Genomic DNA, 27,952 nt, shown 5'->3' with positions numbered 1-27,952 from the left:
AGTACTGAGAATCCAGACATCTGCTCTTCACATGAATGCACTCACCTCCTAGAGAACAGCCTGCCATCATGCTCTGGAAACTGGTTGAAAATGTCAAGTATGAAGATATCTATGAGGTGAGTATATAATATGCATATGAGTAAGAGAGTATATGTATATTTAAATATATATCTAGTACATAGATAGAGGCATGACAATATAATACATATATAGCTTTACATATACGTATAGGCAGACATAGAGACGCATACACCAACACACACAACTACAGAGATGGGAAACCAACAGTAAATGCTTAAATGCTTATTTATTTGCATATTTGTATTCAGCATGCCAAGTCCTAAACTTTTTTTTTTTTCATGGAAAAGCTGTTTGATGCGATTTAAAACATGAAAGAAATGATCTGGGGGTTGGAATGAGGCAACTTAAAGGCAAGAGTTTGATTGTTTAGATCTAGAATTAAATATAATTCGATTAAATATGGACAAATGTAGAGAAAAGAAAGCTGAAAATAGAAGAGAAACACAATCTGGTATTCAGGGGCTGGATACCTTTCTTTCTTTTCTTTCTTTCTTTGAGTTTTTATTTTGCATTTCCAAGCTAAGCTCAACCTGATTTTTGATTTTTTTTTCACTTTCTTGTTTCCACATTCAGATACGGTTTTTACGACGTTTTATGCCCATATACCAACAGATAAGATGTGTATGTATACATATACTCGCATTAATTAAGCGGCACATACATTCTTGCACGTATGTGAGTACGTACACCCGAATAGAGACATTCAAAGGCAGCTCCGCATAGTCCGCGGACACGGAAAGTTGTGTACTTTATTCAGACCTCCTCGTTATTTTCGAGGTCAAAAAACAGACCAAGAGAAGGAGAAAAAAAATATATATCACAGCTCAAACAGCGCGAAACCTTTCTTAATTTTGCACGGTTTCCTGATCCGGATCTTTCCTAAACGGGCTCCGCGAATTCATTTCTTGTAAGTTAACCAGCGTGCCGGATTTGCTCCGAAGCGGGGAAAAAAGAAAAAAAAAAAAAAAACAGTAAGGAAAGGCGCTCTGCAAAATTACTTTTTAATTTTTTTTTTTTTTATTTGGAGGAGGCATTTACACATGCGGGGGGAGATATTCAGAAAGGTACAGTCCTCCAGCTTCCAGCGCGGGGGGTTAAGCCGTGGGGAGGCGGCCGGGCAGGGGCTGGGTACCGGCCAGGGGCTGAGGAGCACCAGGCAAGGGCCGGGCACCGGGCAGGGGTCGACGAGTACCGGGCAGGGACCGACGAGCACCGAGCAGGAGCTGAGGAGCACCGGGAAGGGGCCGGGCACCGGGCAGGCACGGGGCAGGGGCCGGGAGCGCACCCCGGGGAAGCGCCGTCGGGGCCGCGCCGGCCCCGGCCCCGGCCCCGTCGCGCCGCCGCAGCCGTTCCCTCCGGGAGCGCGTTACCACTTACAGCGGGGAAAACTCCCGGGAAAAGCGGAGAAAGAGGCCGAGGGAGGGCACAGCTCCGCAATTTCACGGCCGGAGAAAGGACGGGATGGAGGGAAGCGGCGAGGGTATTCGCACGGGAGAAATGTCTCCGCTCCCCAGAGCTGCCGTCAGGCGAATTGTCAACCGGCAAACCCCAGCATACGCGGAATGAGCACAGCCTGGCGTGTGTGTGTGTGTGTCTGTCTGTCTGTGTGTCCCGCCGGCCATCCCCAGCCCGCTGAGCCCTCGCTGCTTTTCCCTCCCCGTCCCCAGGCACAGCCCGGCCATTGTCTCTGCCCGCAGCAGCAGGCGACAAAACATCTCCCCTCCCTGGCCAGCGGGGTCGGGCAATGTCGGGAGCTTGGGGGGGTTTATTCCCACCCTCCTTTGGAAAGGGATTTTAAAGCCGCTCTGCATTTTACGGACACTCGTGTTCCTAGATTGCCGTGGGAGTTGGGGGAGCGGTTGGGTGGGATTTGGCTGCGGGCAGGGTGTACCCTAACTTGGGGGTGCGCTCCAAGTCATTTTCTAACGTATAGTCTTAAAAGAAAAAAAGGAAAAAAAAATTGTTAGTTTTTTTTCAAGAGCTGAAGCCCTCTGGATTTGTCTTCTTTTTAAAAAAAAAGTGGTTTTCTCTCTTCTTTCCGATTTATAATTAACAACACGATGGTAGGGGCGTCTCAGCCACTTAAACTGAATCTGTTCTTAAAACAAAAGTGTGTGTGTGTGTGCGCGGGGGGGCTGCTCTGGGAAGTGTGAGTCTATTTAGGAAGGAACGTAGGTTGAACTTTAACAGAAATGGCAGACAGTCCAGTTGAACGGGTTCCTGCAACATCAAAAAGGTTTTATATCGCCCCTGGCTTTGCCCCGAAACTATAAATTTACTATCCTTTAAAATTCACTGCATACATTTTGCATTTGGGTGAAAATCAGGATATATATGTAGATATATATTTATTTTTTTCATATCGGGTGGGAGGAACAGGATTCAGAAAAAAAAAAGTGGAGCCCAACTTCACGCAGATTCAAGTACTTATTTGGCTACTGCGAATAAATACGATCTATAACAGGCACCAGAAGGGCTGAATCTCCGCTGTAAAGACATATGTATTATAGTAACTGCACATTTCTTCTTCCATTTCTTTAAAAAAAAAAAAATTAGAAAAGCCTCATTTTCCTCATTATTTGCTTAAAAAAACCCAAAAACACAACAAAAGCTACAAGAACAAAAGCACCAAAGGCAATCAATTCCTCGTATTAGGAATGTATAATTAAATGTATTAAAAAAAAAAAAGGAAATATGTTTTTTTTCTTCTTCTTCGCCTCTAGCATTGCTTCATCTCACTTCCTTGCTCCAGCTCAGCAGTGTCTACTTTCCTCATCTTCCTCCGCTCGAGTTAATTGAAGTTATGCCTCTTCCTTGCTAAACTTTTTCCCCCCCTCTCCCTCTCCCCAAACTCTGCCTCTGCCAGCCCCCCTCGTCTGATTACATCTAGTAATTCTCCACTGAATGAACGTCATTTACAATAGTAGGGGAGCTCTCGAGCTGGCTGCCAGCTTCACGCTCCATTTGGTCCTGCATTCTCCCTTTAAAGTAGTCGTGTAATATTAATAGTCATGAATATCAATTATTATGAGGCGGTGTAGAGAAGGAAAGGGAGGAAGGGGTAGCGGAGCAGTCTGAGCCTAGCCTTGGGTTGAAGAGGATTGTATTTGGGAGCTCAAAAGGAAAAAAAAAAAAGAGGAAAAAAAAGAAAAAAAAAAAAACAGAGGGAGGGGTAAATCATATATGTAGATAGAGGTTTCCAGGCTCGGTTTTGGGGGCATTGGTCTTTTTTTTTTTTTTTTGTCTTTTTTTTTTTTTTGATGGATAGACTTCGAAATATCTCAAGCTGTTCTCCTGTGTCCAACACGTCCCTTTGCAGATCTCCTTGATATTTTTCCCTCCAATTATTAGTATTATCACCATTATTTTATTTTTAGCTATTACAAGACTTTTTTTATTTCCAGATGTTAGTCCACACCTATTCCGCCATGGTGAGTTTGGATCCATGTTGTACTAGAATTGCATGTTCTCTCTCTCTCTCTCGATCTGTTGTCTCTCTCTCTCCCTCTCTCTCTTTTTAAACGCCTTTGGCTTGGTAATTTAGCACAATAATTGGAGGAGGCTTGCAGCTGCTTCTCCCTTTTTGCATTGTGTGTTCTCGATTTGAGCTAGGGGAGTTTGGGGGGGAGAGCAGGGGAAAAAAAAAACAACTTCCCCCCCCTTTCTTTTTTTTAAACCATGTGTGCCATTGCTTGTGGGGGTTTGAGCTACACTTTGTGGAATAGATATTTTTCTTGTTTACTTTAGCCTCGCAGCTTCAGCACGATGGAGTTGGACAAAATTCCTCTCCCACCTTTTCTCTGAAGCCTCCGTACACTTACCCCCCCCAACCCCCCCCACCCCAAAGACTTTTCATTACAACTAACCCCCACCCCATTCTCCGGAATATTATATTGGAAAAGGAGACAAAAGACACTGGAAGTTGCTGGAGAAATCATAGGGACTGGATTTGTTCAATACCGATGTTTCATTTTTACTTGATTTTTTTTTATTTTTGATTTTTTTTTTAGTGGTGGATTCTCTTTACACAAAGAGCCCCCGTGATTTTTGTTTTTGTTTTTGTTTTGTTTTGTTTTTCAAGTCCTTTCTGGGACAACTTCTTACCTCGGAGTCCTCCGAGAAGTGTAACTTTCCTTTTTGTCTTTTCCACGTGAAGATGGGTTGGTGATTTTGAGTTTCAGGACTTCAGCAGAGGGAATAAACAGATGTTTGAAAACTTTAGGCAGAACAAGGGGTGGGTTGTTTGGAGACGTGAGTGATTTGGGGGTTCTTTTTTTTTATTATTATTATTAATATTTTTTAGCCTTTAGTTTTATTGGGGGGGGCTGCTGGAGGGGGAATCGTGTTACTGGACTGAAGTCACAGATCATACACGCATATGAGAGCACCAGTCCTACATTTTTAATTATGACATTTAGCATTTCTCCCGCACACACTCCCCCCCTTCCCCCTTCGTGATAGTTACTGGGAATAGCCACGATCTGGGTGCGAAACGCTGGAACATCTCTAATCTGCAGCGGGGGAGGGGGGCGTATTTGAACCCTAGTTTATGACCGTTTACTTTTTAATTTTATCTTACTTCGGGGGGGGCTTGTGCTCCTTTTATTTTACTTTATTTTTTCTAAAAGGTCTTTTTGTTGTTGTTGTTTTTATTTCATTCTGCTTGTAGGACCGGCATGATGGAGTGCCCAGCCACAGTTCCAGGCTGTCCCAGCTGGGATCCGTCTCCCAGGGACCCTACTCCAGCGCTCCTCCGCTCTCTCACACCCCATCCTCGGATTTCCAGCCGCCTTACTTCCCACCCCCCTACCAGCCTCTTCCTTACCACCAAAGCCAGGACCCTTACTCCCATGTCAATGACCCCTACTCCCTAAACCCCTTGCATCAACCCCAGCAGCACCCCTGGGGACAGAGGCAGAGGCAAGAGGTGGGATCAGAAACCGGGTCACTGCTGCCACAGCCTCGGGCCTCCCTGCCTCAGCTCTCGGGACTGGACCCCAGGCGGGACTACCACTCAGTAAGGAGGCCAGATGTCCTTCTGCACTCAGCTCACCATGGCCTTGACTCCGGCATGGGGGACAGCCTTTCTCTGCATGGCATCGGCCACCCAGGGATGGAGGAGGTCCAGGTAAGGCACGGCGTTTCTTTCTCCTGGGCAGCGCAGATGCCTTCTAGCCTGGAGTCCCCATCCCTCGGTGGGAAAATGATCAGGGAGGGGGTTACAGCAACGCTGATGTGGGTGACCGTCCTTTTTCCGCACTGGGCTTATGATTGTGATACTCTCTCCCCTCGCCTTTTCTTTCTTTTTTTTTTTTTTAATGGCATTTATTTCATCGCTGTCACGCACAGGCTCTGCTTTGTAAGCCCTCCCCTACATGGCAAGCCAGCAGAGTGCAGGGGGAAGGCAGACATGCTGCTCTAAATATTCCACGTGTTTCCAAAGCTGGCAGAGTTTAAGCCTGGCTTTTCAAATTCCAGTTATTTCCCATGCAATCTCGGCTCTCCGCCCCGCCCCCCCCCCGCCAATTTCCTGCAGTTCAGGGATTTTGATGAAACTGTCAAATTACTACCCTTTTCGTCCGTGAGCAAGGGAAAATATAAACAAAACCCAAACCAAAAGCAATAACCGGTGATCAGGACCAAGTTTCTCTCCCACTCCGGCCCCTTTTTTTTTTTTAAGTGTAGATGATAGGTAGCTCTGATTTTAAAATAGTTTTATTCCCTCTTTTGGGTAACAAAGGAGTTTCACCGGTCTTAAAGCACAGTATTTCCCAGCCTTCTCCCATCCCACGCGAAACTCATCATCACGTGTTATTTCCTAAAAACAGAAAGGCCCTTAACAGCTTCGGTGCTGGGGTGCTTTGCACCTTGCTGGAGCAGGGCACTGCCAACCCGTGGGGACCCCGGTTGGGGTCCATAGAGAGAGAGACTTGGGATAAGTAAAGATGTGCAATCGCTGGATGAGATACGGATTTCAAAGTTACAGAAAGGGAAAAAGAAAGGAGAAAAGAGGAGGCTGAGAAGGAAAAAAAACAAACAAACAAAAAAAAAAACACGTGAAAAAGGATCCTGCTGAACATTACAGGAATCAGCGGCCGAGAAGCGGGGGGCTGTATGGCCTTGGCCTGAGGTTTGTCTTAGGGCGTCACGGGGAAACCTCCGAGCTTTGCTGGGGCGAGTTGCTTTAGAAATAACAAGGTTTTTCTGGTTGAATTTGCTCCTGCCTCCGAGCTCAGTGGCCGTCGGGTCGCTGGTTTCTGCGGGTTTCCAAGCTGGTTCTGAGACCTGGGGGCAGCCCCTGACCCCCACGGGCGCGATGCTCAGGTCTCGTCTCGCATTCCTGGCTGTGACAAACTGGCTTACAGGTCAAGGCGAGTTCTACCTCTGCGAATGCAGAAAGGGGATCGCTCTCCCTCTTTCTCTCTACAAGCGATAGACGTTAAGTACCGTTTGTGCTCTGGTATTTACACTTTCCCCAAAGAAAAGCCGGTAATTGTTTGCTCTTGTGACAAATAGGGGCAGAGAGAGAAGAGGCAAGGAAAGGCAAAGAGATAAAAAAAGAGAGGGAAAGAAGATAAAAGGGAGAAAGAGCGAAAAGAGAAAGAAAAAGGAGAAAAGATAGAGAAAGGTAAAAGAAAGAGGGAAAGGAGGAAAAACCAGAAGGGAGAGAGAAAGAATGCAAGAGAGGAAGAAGGAAAGAGAAGGAAAGAGAGGAAGAGAGGAAAAGGGAAAGAGGGAAAGAAAGAAGGAGAGAACGAGAGAGAAAAGAGGGAAAGAAAGAAACAGACAGACAGAGAGAAAGAGAAAGAGAGAAAAAGAGAACGAGAGAAAGAGAAAGAGAGAGAGATAGAGACAGAGAAAAAGAGAGAGAGAGAGAAAGGGATAAAGAGAGAAAGACAGAGAGGAAGGGAGGGGGGAGAGAGAGACAGAGAGAACGAGAGAAGGAAGAGTCCTGCATCAGTTCAAATAAAGAAGCTCTCCCTCCCTTTTCCAATAAAACATCCCTTCTGCGGGCAGGGCACAGCACTCGTGGAAAGTGCCTCCCCCCGACGGTTCCGAGCGCAGCGGTGCGCCCCACGGCCACCCGCGACCAGTTCGCCCGGGTGGGCTGGGACCGGGGCTCGGGCTGGGGATGGGACGGGGCTTGGCTGGAGCAGACAAGGCTGCGGTTCTTGTTTTGGGGTGCTGAGGGCGCGGGAAATGAAACAGCCCCTTTATCTCTAAAAAGTTTGGTCGCGGGCTGGGGGAGGAGGGCAAGAGGGAGAGGAGGGCATCCCGAGGAGAAACACGTGAAGGAAGAAGTGTCCAACTGCAAGTTAGCACAGGCAGGAGGGAAAGCAGCCCAGTACTCTGTCCTACCGTTCATCATTTCCTATTCTTGTCCCCCCACTAGTGACAGATGAAGTTGGGTAGTTTCCCACCCTGATTTTTAATACGGATTTATTCTAGATTCAAGGAATCAGTTCTAGCTACAGGGATTCCTATTTAGGCGACATATATTTGTTAACCACGAACACTAGAGAATTTCCAGGAAGGGTTTCAAATAGGTTGGCTGCGTGTTTTTTTTCTTTTTTTCAGTAATCCAACAAGTTGAACCCATAGCTAAGGATATAGTTGGATAAAGACGTGTCTCTCTGCTTTAGCTTATGCATGTCTCATCAAATACGTGCCATGAGAATGGGTTGGGCTGACAAGAGAGAAGGAGGCAGGGAGTGCGTGACAGAAAGAAACAGTGGTTATTTTATAAACACCAAATCCAGGCCATGTGTGAGCCATTGTCCAGGGGTAGAATTAAGTGATTGTAACACGATCGCGCTCTGTTAGTGTAAACAGGACGTATTGTATTGCTATTGCTGCCCCTTTCGAGAGGAATTTTCAATCTGCGATTTACAGCCCTCAAACAGGGAAGCTAAGACCTACTTATTGAAAACAAATTTGGATCGTCTAATAGGGACTCTGAAAAACACCATTGCAACCCCAGTTTTCTGGTTGTTTAGTTTGTTTGTTGTTTGTTTTTTTTTTTCCCACGGCTAGGTAAAAGTAGGGTTTTACTAGTAAAAGGTACGATAAAGAGAATATACAGGGGAAAATCCAGACTCTTTAGACTCTTTAAAGGAAAACAAAAAGATCAATCTTTAGGGTTTTCTCTCAGGTATACCCAGAGCTGTTGAGTAAGTCGTGTATATATATGGTATACAGGAAACTCCGTGCTATCAGGTTATTGGAGGAAGGGAGGGAGGGGAATCTTCCTTAGATTTTCTAAGTATATCTGGAAACTCATCACCTTTCCCCTCCCCGCACACACACCTCCACTCCTCCTCTTCCTCCTCCTCCTCCTCACTCACACTGCCGTCCCCGCTTCTATTGTGCTGGCTAGAGACACGGAAAGTTAAGTTGCACCCAAACACGCAAGTCTCTTATAAAGTAACCCCTGGTATCACTTTTAACTAAAGAAGTCTAGTAATTAAAAGTCTGAGTTGTTTTTCCACGTTTCCGCATGCAGTCCTAATTAAATCTTTACGATCCTCTCTGTGACTATTAACTGCCAGCATGCTGAGCGAATATCCTGTACAAAAACCCAGCAGGAGGGCGTAATTAGATAGAAAATCAGACAGGAGTCTTCTCATTAACTACAACAACTAACCCACGTTGCTGATGGAGCGAGCGGAGTGCACGCACACACATAAAGCGTGTGCGCAGCCATAGACTCCAGAGATAAGGTGAGATAAGGAAGGGGGGCGGGGGGGGGCCGGGAACACCCCAGGAAGGGAAAAATGGCGTTTTTCGTCTTTGCCTCCAATTCTGCACCACGGTCCACTCCAGCAGGCTGCAGGATCTGCTCGTCATCCCTCTTTGGGAGCTGCTCAGGGAAAGGAGAGAAGAGTTTGTAATTTTATTTTGTGCCCTTTAGGTATGTAGCCTATTGATTATGAGAGAGAGGCACAGCCATGCACAAACACACAACATCAGGAACCACCGTGTGTGCGCCCTCGTTTGAGGGGGTATTCAAGGGAAATGAAAGGAAAGATCTGAAGAAAATATTGTTCCGTCACATTTTGGGGAGATGTAATTTTCTCCTAAATCATATTCCGCCTTGAACGTCCCTGTTGAGGAGAGAGAGAGACGGAGATAAAGGCTGGATCCGGATAAGCTCAGCCTCTCGGTGTAGCAAAGATAAAGTTAAAATAACAGGGAAGAAAATCATTGCTTTGCTGTAAAGATGTTTTCCTTATCAGGAGAAAAAATGTGATAACTCCCCAAATATGCAATAACCCGGAAAAAAAAAAAACAAAACAAAGCCTAAGTAATAATAAGAAAAATAAAATAATAAAACCGAGAAACCCACAGGTCTTCCCTTTCTCTAAAACCCAGACTTTACCCTAAAACGGAACCTGTCGTAATTCTGCAATAAATTGTTCTTATGACACCCCTTCTCTTTGGGAGATGATTTTGCTGTGCCGACCGCAGATTCAGCGGTAATTTTTGTTTGTTTGGTTGTTTTTTTGTATATCCCACTTTCGTGTTGAGACATGAAACCCAACATTTGCTTCTCCTCTGTGCCCGCCTTTGTTCTCTTCCCTGCTAAAGAAGTTAATACCGTAATAACAGGTGTGCTCCTAAGCGGGCTGAAAAGAGAGGAAAAAAGGGGGAAAAAAATAAAAAAGACTTTGAAAAGGAGATCGGGAGACTCTTTCTAGGCAATCAGTTCAGTAGTTCATACTTTTGATAATGTATATTCCTGCTCCCCTCCCGTCCCCACTGATTCAGGACATGGAAGCAACCTCGGGAGCTGTAAATCTCTTTCTGCTTGTACCCTATACGATGTGGGCGTTGAGCTGCACTCCGAATTGCTCAGGCTTTAATTAAAAGTCCTTAATGTAAACTATTATATATAAAAAGTAAATGGCCCTTGAATTATTAAGATGTAGCAGGGTTAGACAAACAAACAAAATAAAAAAAAAAAAGGAGGGGGGGAGGGAGGGGAAGAAAGGGGAGGGAGAATTTAAGTTGTCCTTAATCGTGTTCATTTATGTCATGCAATAGATCTTGCAGATGTTGCCAAATTGCCAGATTTTCGAAGGAAGAAATATAAAACTTTATCGAATGCAAAGAAGTCTATGTGATATCTATGTTTTATAAGATAACAAAACCAGTATTGCATCCCATGTGCTTCACACGTCTTTATTTTTTTTATTAGAAGACTATATAATTTGTAAGAATTTCATTTCCTTGTCAATTTGGGGGAATAATAATAACAATAATAATAGTAAAAAAAAAATCTCTCCACCCCTAGTGAATTAATATAAATGGAAATAACAGAAACTCCAGTTTGGAATGACATGATTTATGTACGCGACTCTTTAATATCCAGTCAATTTGAATAGTGATGTTTTTATATCCACAGTCAGTTGAAGATGCCAATAACAGCGGTATGAACTTATTGGACCAGTCTGTCATTAAAAAAGGTACGGATTATTCCAACAAGCTAGACCGACTTTTACTGTGTAGCGATATCTTCATGATACATTTTTACTCTGGGGCAATTAATTTACCCGGGAAGCAGGACGAACATGGCAGCAAGATGAAGAGTTGATGTGTCCGGCAGAGAGAGTGAAGGGAGAAGGAGAGAGATGTGAGAGGAAAAGTTGATATCCCCTCTCCCGCCTCCTCCAAAGGGTTTAATTACACAAATGCTCTCCAATGGAGCACCCCATGCTCAAATGCAGTTCTCCCCCCCCTCCCCAATCCTCGATAGGGATCCCTTGGCTTTTAATGGGGAGAGGGGGTTGATTCCTTTTGGGGTTTAAATGCATTTCCCAGACGACTCAAACGTGAAGGGGAGAGAAACAAATGCCCGTGGAAAGGCAGCCCTGACCTCCTTCCCCCCTTCCGCCAAGAATCCCCCCCTTCCCCATGCCCATTTTTAAAATCTTTCTACATATGCGCACATGATTTAGTGTAACTGCAGAATCACCCCATACTGTTAAAGGGAATGTGATATTAACAAATGTTTGCAGTCTCTTGTACAGCTGTAAGCAAAATAATTAACTAATTAAACTAATTAAATGTAATTACAATAACTCATTTTGGGCGTATTGCAGCTGCTTCATTTTTTTTACATTTCTCTGACAGTCACTGGAAGATGCTTGGCGATTAGTGTTGTGTTATGCTGATAGACATTAAACAGATCACACACAGCAAATGTAGGGAAAGCTATCTTTAATTATCTAAGGAGTTTCTATTTCTAGATTCAATTTTAAGTACCAGAGATGAGGCTTAGAAATGCTGTCCCTTATGCTTACTATCAACAGCACTTCTCTCCAGGACCTTATTATTTGTCAAATGGGCACAAATGTTTTAATGGAGATGATCTTCTAGAGCGTAAAGCAAAATAACAGGGAAGGTGTTTATTTAAAATGCGTTCAAGGCAGCATGAGGTCCTTCCGTGTATTTATTGTTTTTTAATTTAAATCCTCATGTAAAGTCTCTCTCTCTCAAACACATACACGATAGTTTCTAGTTATTTGAAGAAGGACGGATAAAAACTGCAAGACCATTTGGCAACATCATTTATGACCACCGGCTGAGAAGTCGAAGGTGTTTTTGAGAAACAGAAAATTACTTACCTTTAAAAAAAATAATTGTTTCTCCTGGTTTAGTTCAGTTTGAATGTTTAGTAGCTTTTGTGTTCAGGGTCTGTAACCTGATGGCTTTTGATTGTTTTGGGTTGTTTTTTTCTCACTCTCCTCCCCTCCCCACCCCCGCCTAAACACCTCATCCACGATGTTTTCTCTTGGGCGTATTTGATTAATTGGTGCTTGATTTGTGGTCGAGAGATTCCTTTCTAACATTGCTCCGTGCTGGCATTTTTCTCTCGCAATCTGTTTTTTTTGTTTTTTAACCCCCCCACCCCCAACGCGTTCTGTTTGGTTACCCACTCCAAAATACTCTTTTTTACCCCCTCTCTGCATGGGTCTCTCCCTCCTTCAGATGACGAGGGCAGCAGAGACATTTCATGTGCCTTCTGAGTAGCACCAAAATGTGAATGTTAATATGTATTAGGTATAAATTAAGGTGTGCTTACTGTGTACGGGCATGGCAACGGCCACAGGTCGAGCAGCTGCCGCCTAAAGAGACACAGTCCCATATAGGTGGGATTACATGTGCCTATTTGCAGCCATAAGAAGAGAGACTCTGAGTTTACCCATGATGAACAGGATACAAATGTACTTTGGAAATTAGGTTACTAAAAAAGACCCTGAGATTCGTCTGCAGCTGTTTGAAAGTCACTGTAGGAGCATTTTCTTCCTTAGAAGCAATGCTGAGCTCTAAGAAACTTTCCAGCATAAAGGAATATAGTGAGCTCGGTTTCTTTTTTGCACAGCGAGTTTCCTGGGTGCGGAGGAGGAGAAATGGGTGATAAATCGGAGGTCACATTTGTGGCAGACGATATTTAATCAGGACGAGCCAAGGAGAGACGCAGAGAGGGTTCAGGATCAATTTCGCTTTGTTCCCTGCAGTTTGTAGCTGTGAGGGTGTACTTTGAAGTAAGAATAAGTTACTTAAACTCTGTAAGTCGTTATGGAGGCGGATGGCGTAGACAGACAGACAGGTACTGACGGATTTTTGTGCAGTGGAGCAACTCCCCGTGATACGTATTTGCTAGACGAGGGTTGGAGGGAGTCTACTTCCCCAAAACCTAATTTAATGCCTAAAATGCTTCAATTAAAAAGTAGTGGGAAAAGTACAATGTGGGCTTGGAGTCTAAACTTCCCTGTATCACCCAGAAGGTGTCTGTTTCTGCGTGGTCTTTGAGGCCCGCAGAGGGAATTATCTTGCTATGCAAAAGGATTGCCAAAAATATTAAGGAAATTATATAGGGATTCATACACGGCTATCGATTTATCTCGCGTATCGATCCCGCACAATAGATTACATATACACAGTCTCTTGTTATGTTTGCTATCTGAGCTTACTTGACATTTCTGAAGTAATTTAGTTAAGAGGAAATGAGTTGTTCCCAGTAGAGAGAGCAAACGAGTGGAGTGAAGGTAGCCAGCGTGATAAATGGCTCTTTCATTTGGAGATCTCCAGAGCTCGTTTAAGGCTAATTTTCTGTATTAGCCCCCTTTGAGCTATTAATGCAATAGGCAGGGACCGTGGCCCCTCGTCTCTGAGCTGCCCCATTAGAGCGAGCATTAAGCTACCAAGCCTGAACTCTACTGTGGTGGTGGTGAAATAATGAAAGGTGCTTTTTAAACTCTCCTAATCTAAAGTGGCAGAGGGTGGTTAATACGATTTGAAGGGGGCTGGTCAATGAACAATCAATAAACTAATAATGAGAAGGATGCGGTACATTAACAGTCTAAAAATCCAACGAGACATTAAAAAATCATCGTTAACTCCTAGTTCCATTAAGATTTGGGTGGTGGAAGCGGGAGGGAGGGAGCCAGATAAATCATCAAGATGATAATAATCACCAAGAGCATTAATACCAGATTTAATTCGGCTTTAAGAGCTTGCCGGCTGCACGTTTTGAGGCCTTTCCCTCGATTTCTGCTGAAATGAAGGGAAGGTTTTCTATGTGTCAGGAATAAAAGATCGGGTCCCCTTGTCAACTGCTCATCTGAAATTTGTTTGGCACCTTCTCTGGCGAAGGAAGTTGTCCTCTCGCAAACTCTTGCGTGGCCCGAGTCCCAAGTTAATTTTTTGTGACTCTGGGGCACAGTCAGTGACCTTAAAATTATTCTGATGTGTTTATTTACTTTCAGCTGTTTCTGACGATCGTCTGCACACTCACATCTGATTTAGCACGAAAGGCCATTTTAACCCTAACACCTTAATTCATTGCCTTCTTGCAAACACGCTCTATTGTTCCTATTATTTTAAAGAAACACATGAGAGGAGGTGTCTTAACATTTTTTTTTAACTCTTAATAATACAGCGTAAGATTCCTCCCCACCTCTTCTTGAAATATCCGGATAAATGATTAACTGAAAACCACTCTGGCCTCAGCTTTTCAGGTGATAGATCTGGGAATCGGAGATGTTGCTTCGCTGCCACTCAATTTCGTGCTTTTTCCTGGATTACCCATTGAACCTTATGATCCCTTTTAATTGAATGCCACACAATTTCAAGGCAATACATTTCGCTTGGAAATTTAGTCCCGGCTTTCAGGAGAAAGGTGCTGCGGTGGAGGGGGCGGGGGAGAGGAGGAGGCGAGAGGGACAGGAGGGAAGGGGACATGAACACACACTTTCTGTATTTGTTCATTAAAATTAAAATAAGATCCAGGTCTTTTACTGACGACGAGTAAGACGATGTTCCTGGCCTTTCTAGGTTTGGCTACCAAGTCAGACCAAATCTCCAGTAACAACAAAGTCCTGGTGTTATAATGGACAAAGAACTTTTTACTCATTTTAGGCCCAGTAGGCACATTAAAAAAAAAGATTTGAAGGCAATTTGGTAGCTCGTTAGTAATAAGTATGCTCGTGACATTTGTTAGTAATGAATAAAAGAAATGTTTCTTCCGATTAATTGATTGACTGATAGACTATCATGTTATTCACCAGGGTTATTGCAACGATATCCATAGCTTAAAGCCTCGTTATTCAGCTATTTGCAAGAACAAATTCTATTTGTTTATTTTCAGTGTTGCTGAAATGCCTTTTTATTTCCATTTCCTCTTGTCCGTATGCGTTTGTGCCCCTTTTCACACGTTTGTGGAGAGCAACCCAACAGAGAACGACAACCACCACCAAAAAAACCCCACCAAAAAACCCAAACCCAAAAACCAACCCCTAAGACTTAATGTATGCACAGAAAATTGTAAACATGTAAAGAACTGAAAGCTTCACGCTGAGTTTCGCCATGCTCCATTTCCCCACCATTTCCTGCTGTCGTTTTAAAGCGATCTCACTCATCTAGAGATCCCGTTTGCAGGAACAGTATGCTTATAATTACTAACAAATCAAGCGGCTACTGTTGCTCTCCCGGTTTATTGATAAGCTGAAGAGAAATGGAAGGGGGAGAAATGACAAAGAGGCTGGAAGTAACCACTGGAGAAGACAGAAAGAAGAGAAAAAAAGGGATTAAAAAGGAGAAAGGAGAAGAAAAAAGAGAAAGGATAGAGGGAGAGATAAATAGAGGGGGCAGAGATTTTGGAAAGGGGAATTCTGTATTTGTGAGTGCTCGCATACCCACAGCAAAAAGAGTTTTGTAGTGAAAGAAAATCTAATAGTTTCCTCTGGGGATAACAATAACTAAATGGGATAAAGCAGAAGTGGTGGGGACACTGCGTAGATCCTTCTGTTATTCTGTATTATTTCAGCAGTTGTGGCAATCCCTAACCAACTGGGAAAGTTGACATCAACTAAAAATATACTCTGCGTTACAGCTTATTTACATGCACGCAGGGATTTGACACATGCAGCTGCACACACGGACGTGTGGATCAGTTCACCCACCGAGACCTCCACGTTATTTTATCTCTGGTAATGTCTGGGCTATATCTGAAAAGCTATAGCCATGATAAACATATAGATATGATATAGATAGAGATAATTCATTCCATGGCAAACACTTTTTTGAGGCAGCATTAGGTAATTTACAGAAGATATAGAGTCTAGATAGAAGACATCTCTCTGAAGCTATGAAATTGCAATAGATATGCTTACACCGCCTGGTAAGCTTCTAAAATGGGTTTAGAGTTATTAGAATCCAATCGATGGGTCCTTTCCATACGGTCCTTTTTGGGGAGGCAGTGGCAGGAACAAAAGCTGAGGAGCTCTCAGCATAGCTGGGAAGGGAGCCAGCCTGCTTCCCAAAAGCAATTTGCAAGGGGAAAAAAAAATACTGAGCACGTGAAAATCCATATTTCAAAGGTTAACTAATGTAATGAGTGCTCCAAAAGGCCAAAGCGAGTGGGGTGAGGAACATTTAAGCATTGCACAGGTCCCTCTCTCTTTAGTGAGTTTGGACTAAGATCAGATGTTCGTGGAATTGCTGCCTCTTGTTTAATTTCTCAGTTCACTGGACAGTGACCTGATAAACTGGTCACTAAATATAGCCACTGTAAAGGTGTACTCGAACCACCGAGCCTGTGTCTGTCCGAAGAAAAAAAAGTCAGTCATGAAAATCTGACTGGTGGCATTACTTTATCTAAATCTTTTTTCCTTTTTAAAAACATTTTTCTTGATTCTTCACTCGATGTTGCAGAACATCGTGCATGAAATAAATTATATCTCTATGTATAATGGGGGGGCAGAAATATGTATATATATATATATATATTTGTCTCCCACTACTACCTCTGATACCCCAAACGAGTCCCTTCTTATAGAATCAATGGCAAAAATCCTATTAATAGCAGGAAAAGCAGGACCCGGCCTCTAACTCTTTTATAACTGTTCCTGTGCCGTTCTCAAACTATTTGAAATCGCCTTTATGAGATGCATAAAGTGCTTAACTAAAAATAATAGAGAAATAGGAATCCATTTCACTTTCCCATTCCCTGAAGTAAAGCCACTCAAAATAATTTGTTTATACTGGAGACTATATACAAGGCATATGAAGCAATATGTATATCTAAAAGCGACATGCCTTTTGGTTTTTAGCTGTTATAGAGCTTTTATTGTGGGGGTCTGGTCTGGCAGTCGGAAATGATCTGTAATAAAAACAGTGAAACACGGTTGTGTCTATTCCATACACTGAGGTTATAAAATTGGCAATTGCCCAGTAGTTAGCACTTGGTAATATATTAGGATACCCGATCTTATTGTTTAGCAGCTCCAGACGACTTAAATATCCCCTCAACCCTAATGGTTTGATTCTCCAGATACGTTGCAAATAAACAGGGGTTTTTATGACTTAACTGACATGTATTATAACTACCTAAATAGCTGGCATATGTGCATAATAGAACCCTATTATTTGCCGAATTGGTTTTGCAATTGATTGAGTGGAAATGGGAGACTGTGAAGTAGTATCTGCTCGACGAGGGTGTGTAATCAATTAGTCTTCTCTGAAACATGCCAGGGCTCTACCAGCAGCAAACCCTCAATTTCGGAGTATATTTTCTATAAGGAAACGTGTGTTGCCGCGATTCCGAGAGGAAGCAGCAGTAGCAGCTGTCAGCTCTTATTAACTCCTGCATAAAACATACCTTAAGTACGGTTTGTTATCAATTACTTGCAGAAATGAAACAACTGGGAAAATGCAGCGAGGCTCCCTATAAATTAAAGTGATTAGTTGATTGATTAGAGCACCTGCTGTAAATCATAACAGTTACACACAATATGAGGGAGCTATTTAAGTTCATTTGTAAACAAAATTCATGGCACGGGGGATTTGCTCTCATTTTCAGTTTAGCCTTTTGTTTGTTTGTTTGTTTGTTTGTTTGTTTGTTTATCAGGGTGTCTGGTTATAATCCCTTTGGTTACTCTTAAAATAACCTTACTAGTTCCTCAGAGAAAAGTAATATTTCGTTTCACCGTGGATAGAATGTTTTTATTTTGTTTAGTTTCACTTTATTATTTTATTTTGACACCCCTCTCCCAACTACCTTTAAATATATGTTATAGTAAGGAAATCAGTTTTATTTAGGGGCAGGAGAGTTCCTACTCTCATGGACAGCACAATGTGATCAAGGTGGCAAACGCCATGGTTAGATCAGATTTTTTTTTTTCCTGGTGTTCATTTTTCTGAAGGAAAAGTCTCATTTTATTTCATAAACCAGACTTAATAAAAGCACAAAGCAATAACAGAGCTGTCTTCTGGTTGCTGTATCCTCCAGCCTTGATACTTATTTAAGACAGCAACTCCCTTCGTGTAGTAAATTTATTCCTGGCTCAGCTTAGGAGTAATGGAAACATTAGCACAAAAAAAGTAAATTTTCCTTTTTTTTTCCCCTCCAGAAAGGCGCTGTCCGTTGTACAAAAGGCATCGGGGGGCTCTGGGTGAGACACAGGCTCAAACCCGAAAGTTGCCAGGTGCTTGCCAATATGTATTTTATTTCCCAATGATCAAACCCTGCATAGAGGCTGTACTGCACCACCCTTCTCTCCATCCATCATTCATGGAGCAGTTTCCTAGAGGTTGGGGGAGCAGCACCCTTTAGGTTGCTGGAGGTAGCCAGAGATTCAAAATTCCCTTTCATTTTGCTCTTCTGTGCATGTCAGAGAGACTGTGATTATCCCGTACTCCTTCATGGCATGATGGTTTCTGTCTCCCCTCTTCCCCTTTTCTTTCTCCAGTGCCGGTTCCTCCAAAATCTGTTACTTCTTTGATGATGAATAAAGATGGCTTCCTGGGTGGAATTTCAGTCAATACCGGAGAGGTGTTTTGCTCTGTACCTGGCCGCTTGTCTTTGCTTAGTTCAACTTCAAAGTATAAAGTAACTGTGGGAGAAGTTCAAAGACGCCTTTCTCCTCCAGAGTGTCTGAATGCATCCCTCCTAGGAGGAGTACTTAGAAGGTAAGAGGCTGGGGCGAGTGCATGAACATGCCCGTGTGTGGGCATCCATGCATGTACCAGAAATGTTTGGTCAACGCTAAAGATGATTGCCAATCTGCATTGATCTTATTGTCATAGCATGTGTGTGTAACGTTCAGGGTAAGGTGAAAATATGCTGTATTCAGACACCGAGATGAATGTGGAGAGACTAGAGAAAGATTTGGACTTGTACATTTTCTATCAAAGCATCCCAAAATGAAGGAACGGAGACAAGGTTTTTTCGCTCTTGTACACGCACACACTTTCTATGTTTTCTCCTTCTCCTCACATTTCTTTCTTAGCAAATGGACAAAATAAAATGCCATGATGGGCGTGTTGCAGTTAGATGTTGCAGGATGAACTGGATGTATTTCAAGACCTGATGTATTTCTAGGGATTTCCTAGATAAATCCATGAGACTTCCTCTATATGGTCATAACGATAAGGCAATTAACATGTTGTCACACAGAAGATTATTGAAATTGGCAGGGGGTTAATAGGCAACCTATAAGGTAGTTAAGTACCTGACTAAAGAAAAGCCATCAACAGATAGCTTTGAAAGTCAGAAACTTAGTGCTTCATCTCGAGAAGGTTGCTAGAGGAATTACTCGCAGTCGGTCCTGAGGCCTTTGCTGTTAAACATTTGTGCAAATCACCCACTAACGTCCTGGTGGATTTTGCTGAAGACCTCAAAATAGTTGGCATTATTGGTAGTGAGGAAAATGAGGAGCAAGGGATAACCTGAAGGCCTGGTTGCCACTCCATCATATCAAGTGAGAGATCGTGCATTTAGGTACCCGCAACAAGAATTTAAGCTCCGAGGTCATCAGCTGGAAAGACTAACAGGGAGAAAGGCCTTTATCTTCCTGACAATGACCTAAGGACTGTGAATTGTCAGTACGACTTGTCTGTAAGAAAGATGAGCTCTATCTCCAGTTAGAATAGGGAAGAAGTCATGATATGGTATAAGGTAATGCAAAGCTGAGAGGGGATAAGACTTCATTTTCTACATATGAGGTATATGCCAGGCTGGAAAATAGAGTATAACTTCGAGGCAGAAACAAATGCAATTAACTTGGCCCCAGTAAATTTCAGATCATGTTTAAAAGTTGCTAATCTTAGAGAAGGAAATATCTTGCCAATCCCTGTAGCAGCAACTGGGCAACGTTGAGTCTAAGGTGTTTGAAAATCAACTTATTGTTTGGTTTTGTTGGGGTTTTTTTAATGAAAAAAAAAATCTGTGATGACGTCAGGGGTTCCAGCTCTGTGTCTGGAGAGGAGGGGGCAAGTCCTGCTACGCGCAGTCAGTCACCCAAAAATACACGTGAGAATTAGGGTCTCCTAAAATAGATGCTGTTCCACGTGAATGTCTGTAATCAATGTTCAGCTGTGATCCTTGCCAGTGAGAGCAGCAGAGATTTATACTTACAGATGCTAAACCTGCCTGCTCACTCTGTACAGCTACAAATGGAGCAGGGGGAACATCTGAGAGATACACTGTAGAAAATAGGATTATCAAGGTAAAGAAACATCATTATTGAACTTCAGTGGATTTCTGGAGATGGCCCAAGCCATGATCATTGGCTACTGCTGACTTCAGTTCCTATCTTGAATCTAAATTTTAGACAAGCTTTTGGTTCAGGGCAGATGAAATATAGAAAGCTGCTCTCTTGCAATTCTGTCATCTAGCCCTATTTACTTTGATATCAAATAGTGGGAAGCCAGTCTGGCGTCTCTGTCCCTTCTGGTTTCCTTTCGCTAAGTGTGACTGCTAATTCTTAAACAAATTTTGAGTAAGAACTAAGAGATATTTGTGAGTGACTTAGTGCCAAAACCCTCCCTGATTTCGCAGGTGGCAAGATTTCATCCCTGGGGGTTTACATATGTATAGGAGTCCGAACAATAGCTCTGTATTTCCCACCTATAGCTCACTCATCCTTTTATTGTCCTTATCAGTAGCCTCTGACAGATATTCAAATCTTCCTTCAGGCAATCAGTTCCCTCTTTATAGCGCACTCTGCCTTCTGGTGAGCTCTTCCCCTCAGCATCGCCTTTCCGCACAAGAACACACTCACACACACGCACGAAATGGTTCCTGAAGTTTCATAAATATTTTCCTCCTTTTGTATTTATCCACAGGCACACACATTCTCCCCTCGAGCCTTTCAGGTGTTTTTTTTTTTTATGTTTTGTTTTGGTTTTTTCCCTTCGTTCTTCTTCCTATTTTGGCTCTTTCCTGGAATAACTGAGGATTTAATTCCCCTCCTCCACCTTTCTGCCCATCTCCTCGCTCCATCTTAACACGAGTTAGTGTCATGCGGTAGGAACCCGTTTGCTTTCTAGATCAGAACCCTGACCGTTAATTATTGCTTTTTGGCATTATTTGATTTACTTGGATAAATCAGGGTGAAAAGTGGGTTCACTCCCAATCCCCAGGAAAAATTAAGCAAATCTCAGCAAAACCTAACAGAAATCAACACACCCAAAGTCCTTAACGTCGGGTGAAAACCTTCCCAGGCTCCACTGACTGCACAGACTAAACGTTTCTTCCAGGAACACTGCGGGGTTAATCACGATGTTAATTTCTTTGCAATTCTAGAGCCAAATCGAAAAACGGGGGGAGATCTTTGCGAGAAAGGCTAGAAAAAATCGGTTTGAATTTACCAGCCGGCAGGCGTAAGGCCGCAAATGTCACTTTACTCACCTCCCTGGTGGAAGGTAAGCCGAGGGTCGCAGCTCCCTTCACACCCCTGCCTGCTCTGAACTCGTGCCTGACATTTTCTGAACAACAACAAAAAAAAAACAACCCAAAACAAACCCCAAAACCCCAAACTACCATAACTTTCGGGATCAGGTGGGAAAACCTTGCAGAGGTGAAATTCAGGGCGGGTTAGCATGAACGCCGTCACGGTTAAGGATCCCATCCTCAAAAATGAAGTCACTGGCCGAAGGGTCATTGATTCCGCTGGGTGGCAAGAATATGTGTGTGTGTGTGTGTACGTGTGTGATTCTGCAGGGCAGTCCCATTCCTCATTGCTATTAATTTCCAGCCTGTGCTCCCCGACTCCACGTCTACTCCATCCTCCCGCTAATTCGCTCCTCCCGAGCATATTTACAGGACACTCAATGAGGACAAATAATACATTTTTTTTTTTTTTTTAAGAAATCAGAGCAATTTGAAGGCGGCAGAGCGCCGTTTACCTTAAGATGGCTAGAACGGAACAAAAAGACAAGCTATTCCTGAAGAAGGAGAGAGGGAAAGGGGAGAGTGAAGTTTCACCTCATTTCAAGTCAACTCATGTCATTTGGGTGTTCGGCGCGTCTCTCTGATTTATTGTTACTGTACTGAAAAGTAAAATTTAGAGCCGGTAATATGTTTAAGATATGTGCGTGTTTACGCTAAGAGAAGTTGGACCTTCTCCAAGAAACATAGCCGGAATGGTATGGATGCAATTATGAATTATACGTATCTGCATTACACATACATACCGAGAGGCGTATAAATAATCCATTTATCTCTTCTGCATATAAGCATGCATAAACATTTGTGCTAGATATTAACTTTTCAGCTCTTTTGATTGAGTTATGGGAGCGATAAGACCTTACACAGAGCGCAGAGCTGAAGGCATGCTCGCAAAAAGGCTGACCAAAACGAGCTGCTCCTGGTACCCGCATATGCCGAGTGTGCAAAGCACAGCGTAGGGATATAGGGTCGCGCTATAGGAGACACGAAGCATTTCGGGTGTGACAAACTGCCCTTGAACATCGGGGTTAGTCCAGCTTCACCCCTGCTGCGAGTGTGAAAACCGGTGCACCCTACTCCTCATGGCAAAATCAGCCCCTCCCGGGTGCTGGCTTGAGGTTCAACAGCTTGTGCCGTTGTCTAAGTGATGCTAAAATCGACGTCAAGTGTGTAGCGAGGTGTACATTACCTCCCGCTCCCCTGATTTCCTTACAAATCAACAGTTTACCCCGAGAGAACTCCCTCCTTTTGGAAGAGCTGCACCTGCTGGAGATTTATCTTCTTTTCTGCCACCAGCCAGGCTTTAGCCTTGCTGCTGCTATTGTATCACCCAAAGCAGAAACGCTCCTGCCAGGATTACCCACCCGAGCTGCGCCCGGGGGGACCCTGCCCCGCGTGGGGTGACCGTGGCGGGGACTCCCTGGGGATCCGCCGGCTGCCTTGGCTTTTCTGAAGCAGTTTGGCGATTTAGCGAGAAACCTTGGAAAGCAGAAGATGACGTTGGAAAGCAACTCCTGATCGTTAAAAATAATGTGGTCCTGAAGTTATTAGACGTATCTGTTTTGCCTGCTGGAAATCTTCGCCCTGGTCCCTCAGGCGGTGCTTTAAAGGGTTTAATGCTTTATTCTAGAGGGGTTGAGCTATAATCTGGTGGAATCCCTCTGGAGTCTGAGTTTCCCCCCCCTCCTCTTTTCCTCCTTTCTTCAGCTACTGTCGTCTTCTTGCGGCGTGAAGTACATCAGTAGGAGTTGGATGACACGAACCTCTGGAGGCAAGAAACCTCAAACCAGGCAGGCAGGAAAAGTGACAATTAGAATAATTATTATTTTTCACAGAAAATGTTGCCATTAGTTGCTATCCTTCCACCGGGCGGGGAGGAGTTCCTGTTGCATGACGGTCAGAAAGAAAGCAGATTGCTAATTTTCAGCGTACGAAATGCAGTGATCTCCATCATTTTACAGATGTGGCGATAATCGTGATAACGATGCAAGTGCTCTGTGTGTGTGTATAACAAGTGTGTGTATAATGTCCCACAACGAATGGACATATTAACATTATGTCCACATCTGTAAAATTTTGGACTGTGTTCGGATGTATTGAAACAGGAGTGGTTTCTCTGCTCTTAAGAGAAGTTTGGATCCTTCTGTCTTTTGGGATTTAAGTTTCTTCGTGTGGTTTTTTTTTTTTTTTTTGGCCCAGTTCATTGGAAAGTGTGTGTATGTGTGGATGTATAGGTGTGTGTATTTTCCCCTCAGTTCTGCACAATCAGCTGCGTGGGTCCGTACCATCACAAGTGCCTTGTAGCAAAGACAAATCTCATCAGCTGAAAAATCTGTCCCATCAACTTACTTCTGCCCCCAAAATAAGGTTTTGTGGAGGGAAGACATATACCTGGAGTCTGTCCCTAAGGTGCAGGGGATGTTAGAAGGTTTCTAAACACGGCTCGAACGAGCGGTGGGCAGCAGCCCCGTGCCTCGGCAGGTCGGAGCCCGCCCAGGCTGGGGCCGGCGGTGCCCGGAGGTGTTAATGTGTCCCCCCTCCTTCCCTCCAGGTGAGGCCGTTCATTTAGCTCGGGATTTTGGGTACATCTGCGAAACGGAGTTCCCAGCCAAAGCTGTTTCTGAGTACCTGAACAGACAGCACACGGACCCCAGCGACCTCCACTCCAGGAAAAACATGCTGCTTGCTACAAAGTGAGTGCGAAGTTGGCAACCCGCCCCTTCTGCCCTCCCCCGAGAAAATCCTCCTCCTCCTCAAACCCTTCCTCTGAGCTTGTTTTGAATGCAGGCGGAATTTCCAAGTCCCCAAATTATACCGGCCCCGCGGGGAGGAAGGGTGCTCCTATCGCCCTATGGGCAGGGTAGACCCTATAGCCTCTGGGTCCCTCTGCAGTGGCGTTTCAGGACACACGCTGTCCCTATAGAGGATGTAGGCGACTCTCCCCTAGCTACTGTACATCGTTTCCAAGCCACCCCAGTTCAAAAATATTTTTGGAAAAGAGACCAAAAATCTATATTTTGCTTCCACAGCATGTCTATCTGTCCCTCCTGTCACTCACATACACCTGTTTGTCCACTACCAAATTACAATGTCTTTTCCATGTGGTTTAATTAAAAAAAAAAAAAAAAAGAAAACCAAAAGAAAAAGCCCTCCACGGCCATGTACTGTTAGTCATCCTCGGTTTGGTCCCCCCAAACCATCTCTCTCCCTTGGGGCTTTCTCGGGGCTGTGCTGTATCGGATGATTTACACTTGGCTATACCTCCCAGGCTACTAACTGAGTGCTTCATAGTTTGCTTGGGTCTTCGGCAGTGGGTGCCGTGTGCCTCCACACATCTCTGTCTATCCGGCAAAAAAAGGGGGAAAAAAAAAAGAAAGAAAGAAAAAAAACCCATCCCACACAGCTCTCATTTATTTCATGCTCTGGGACGTGGCTTGCCTCCGATGACAGTGTAATTTAAAGAAATATATGGAAGGTTGAAAAATCATTTGCTCAAATTTGTCCAGATGTTTTTTAGACGTGATTGGAATTTGATTGCCCTTTTCCGCAGGGTCAGAAGATATTAATGTCCCAGAACTTTAATTGCTCGCAGACCCTGCTTTGGTCTTTGAAGATGTAAAATGTTGGACTCATTACTGTTTGTTCTCTAAATTCAAAGTTTCCTCTCTTGCACTTTCTTAATGGATAATACACATAGAAGTAGACCTTTATCTTTTCCCACCCTCTGAAACCTTTAATCCACCGGGAATTTCAGAGAATTTCAGAGGATGAGAGCTGAACGCCTTTTTTAAAGGTTTCTTTTTTTCTTTCTTCCTTTTTTTTTTTTTTTTAATTCTGGCCTTTTTTATTCCAGTCCCTGGGTAGGCATCTGTCTCAAAGAAACTATTCCTTTGGGAACCCCACAAGCCCCCAGGGTTTCTACATTGCCCAGGCACCTGTTGACTTGAAGGCCTTTTGAACCAGAACAATGCCAAAGAAACTGTGGGGGGAATTAATTATAAAAATAAAATCTGATTTTTCAAAGGCATGGACAAACAAACAAGAGCCAGATTTCAACCCTGATGTGTTAATTGGGATGCCATCCCCCAAAATAAAATAGGCAAGTGCTAGCTTTGCTCCTCATGCAATGAATAAGCCAGCATGAAGTCCCAGAGTCCTGATCTTTCTTGACAAAGTGGCTCAACCTGAGCACTCTCAAAGGAGGCTCCATTTTGGCCCCTCCCTGTACCATGTCCCTATGCCACCCAGCAGCTCTCCGTGCATGCTTGTGCTTTCCTCCAGGAACAGCATAGATGGGAGCTGCTTTGAGGCAGGGTCAGGCCTCCAGGATGACGGATGGTTGGCAGACCCACGGCGCATGTCCCTTTCAGCCTGATTATTTCTAGACCCACCAAATAGGGCTGGGTTTTCTCAGTGCTTCAGAACCATAGAATCACTTAGGTTGGAAAAGACCTTTAAGAACATCGAGTCCAACCACAAACTGAACGCTGCCAAGTCTACCACTAAACCATGTCCCTGCGTGCCACATCTACACGTCTTTTGAATACTGCCAGGGATGGTGACTCAGCCACTTCCCTGGGCAGCCTGTCCCAATGCTTGATAACCCTTTCAGTGAAGAAATTTTTCCTAATATCCAATCTAAACCTCCCCAGAAGCATCCTTATGGCTGAGGAAGATATTTCTATCTCCAGACCTGGTGTTATCTTTCAGTTGCAGAAACTTCTCTCCTGATGAACATCATCCTGAGCAGGGAGTTTCTGGCTCACCATGGCCAGTCCCCAAGCACTGCTGGGGAAAAGGAAGGTGGCAAAAAGGTCCTATCCTGGCTCTTGGGATGACCTTTGGCCTGAACCTGCCCCCTCCTTCAACCTTGATTGTCTCAGAGAATTGTGGGATGAGCCTAACCACCGCTTTTCTCTCTCTCTTGTCCTCTCTTGCCTTTCTGTCTTCTGTGCAGGCAACTTTGTAAAGAATTTACAGATCTCTTGGCCCAGGACAGGACACCCATTGGAAACAGCCGGCCCACCCCTATTTTGGAACCGGGCATTCAGAGCTGCTTGACTCACTTCAGCCTCATCACTCACGGCTTTGGGGCCCCCGCTATCTGCGCTGCCCTCACGGCCCTTCAAAACTACCTGACTGAAGCTCTCAAAGGCATGGACAAGATGTTCTTGAACAACAACACTGCTAACAGGCACACATCTGGCGAAGGACCAGGTAGTAAAACTGGAGACAAGGAAGAGAAACACAGAAAATGAGAGAGAGAGAGAGAGGAAAAAAAACAAAGGAAAGAAAGGAAAAGGAAAAAGTTAAATAAATAAAAGGAGAAAAGAGAGAAAGAGATAATCTTTTAAAACAAAACCATCTTAATTTTAGCTTTAAAAATATTGGATTGGGCTTTGGAAGAATTCTATTAGGTAGGACAAAATAATAATAATAATAAAAATAATAATAATAATAAAAGAAAGACAATAATTTAAGATCAGAGGAGCACAATGGCGCAAGACCAGTGGTTCAGAGTCTCTTGCCAGGAACATGTGAAGACAACCACCAGGATTTTTTCCCACTTCTGTTCTTTCACATTTTTTAAATAATGATTTGGGGGGAGGGGAGTATAATAATAATTAATAATAATAATAAAAGAAAGAAATGAATAACTTATTGGAAGAAATCGGAGAAACATTTTTGGTGTCAGTGCTTTGATTTCTTGAGCTGCACGGTCTGTCTTGCTATTATTTTTATTTTCTTCTTCTTTTTTTTTTTTTGAACGACGTCCTGTCTCCACCTTAGCTAAAACGATCTTCCAGAGCGTTCCTTTCTGAGCAGCCCCATCGCCTCATTCCCCTCAGCTCTTCCCATCTCATCTCACCACCCTGGTTCTGTCTAGACTAGGAAAGGAGGGGAGGCGAGCGCACAGACCTCTCACGAAGTCATCAACACCAGCCAGTTCGAGCTGCGTTCATGGCAGCATCTTAACATTAGATGCCATTAGATGGGAAGTTTCAAGTCGGCGTAGATCAGTCGAATTAGCTAACACTATTTTTTAAGAACCTTTTTGTTTTTCCTGGTCTAGACAGACTCTCTGTTTAGATTACCAACGTTTACAGGTGTGTATGGGCGCATGTGTGTGCATGTGTGTGCATATGCGTATGCACACACATAACTTGATAGGGATGCGTGTGTAGCCTATGTATGTTTGTATATATATGTATATATATGGGTATATACATATATATATAAAAATATGTGTGTATAACCACACATATTCATGCATGCAAACATACCTTTGTAATTTAGTACTTGCCTTTGATGGTAAAATGCCTTGTCTATAATGGGTTGCAAAATTTGAAAGTGAGGTCTGGTAAAATGTCAGCGCTATCTGATTTCTTAATTTTCTGAGACCTCCTCTTTTTCTTTAAGGAGTTTTATATTCCTAACTGCCAGTGTTTCAGTCCTTAATTTCCTTGAGTAGTGTGTGTGAGAGATATCTTTCCCCATTTTTAAATAACTGTTAACAACACAAAAAATGAGTGATATGAGTATGTAATTCTTTCTCAGGAGTATGCACTATTTTATTTTCTTCTGTTTCCTAAAGCTTTGCCCGCTTGGCTTATGAGCTTCTTCAAAGAGGACTAG

The 27,952-nt window shown here is 43.6% G+C and overlaps 1 protein-coding gene across 1 annotated transcript; it reads left to right on the top strand.

Moving 5' to 3' along the window:
- Nucleotides 1-35: 35 nt before the first annotated feature.
- On the top strand, nt 36-27,952 carry TFAP2B (transcription factor AP-2 beta; the record flags this gene model as incomplete). The annotated part of the gene is made up of 8 exons (XM_081998078.1): nt 36-116; nt 4,751-5,209; nt 10,487-10,547; nt 18,336-18,555; nt 21,173-21,291; nt 23,868-24,009; nt 26,274-26,533; nt 27,912-27,952. 8 exons carry the CDS (start codon nt 36-38, stop codon nt 27,950-27,952), a joined length of 1,383 nt encoding a protein of 460 aa, XP_081854204.1.

Source organism: Phaethon aethereus, assembly GCF_964289735.1.
Source record: "Phaethon aethereus genome assembly, chromosome: 3".
NCBI lineage: Eukaryota > Metazoa > Chordata > Aves > Phaethontiformes > Phaethontidae > Phaethon > Phaethon aethereus.
Note: the sequence above shows the minus strand (reverse complement) of the source record. Positions and strands in the feature narration are given on the sequence as shown.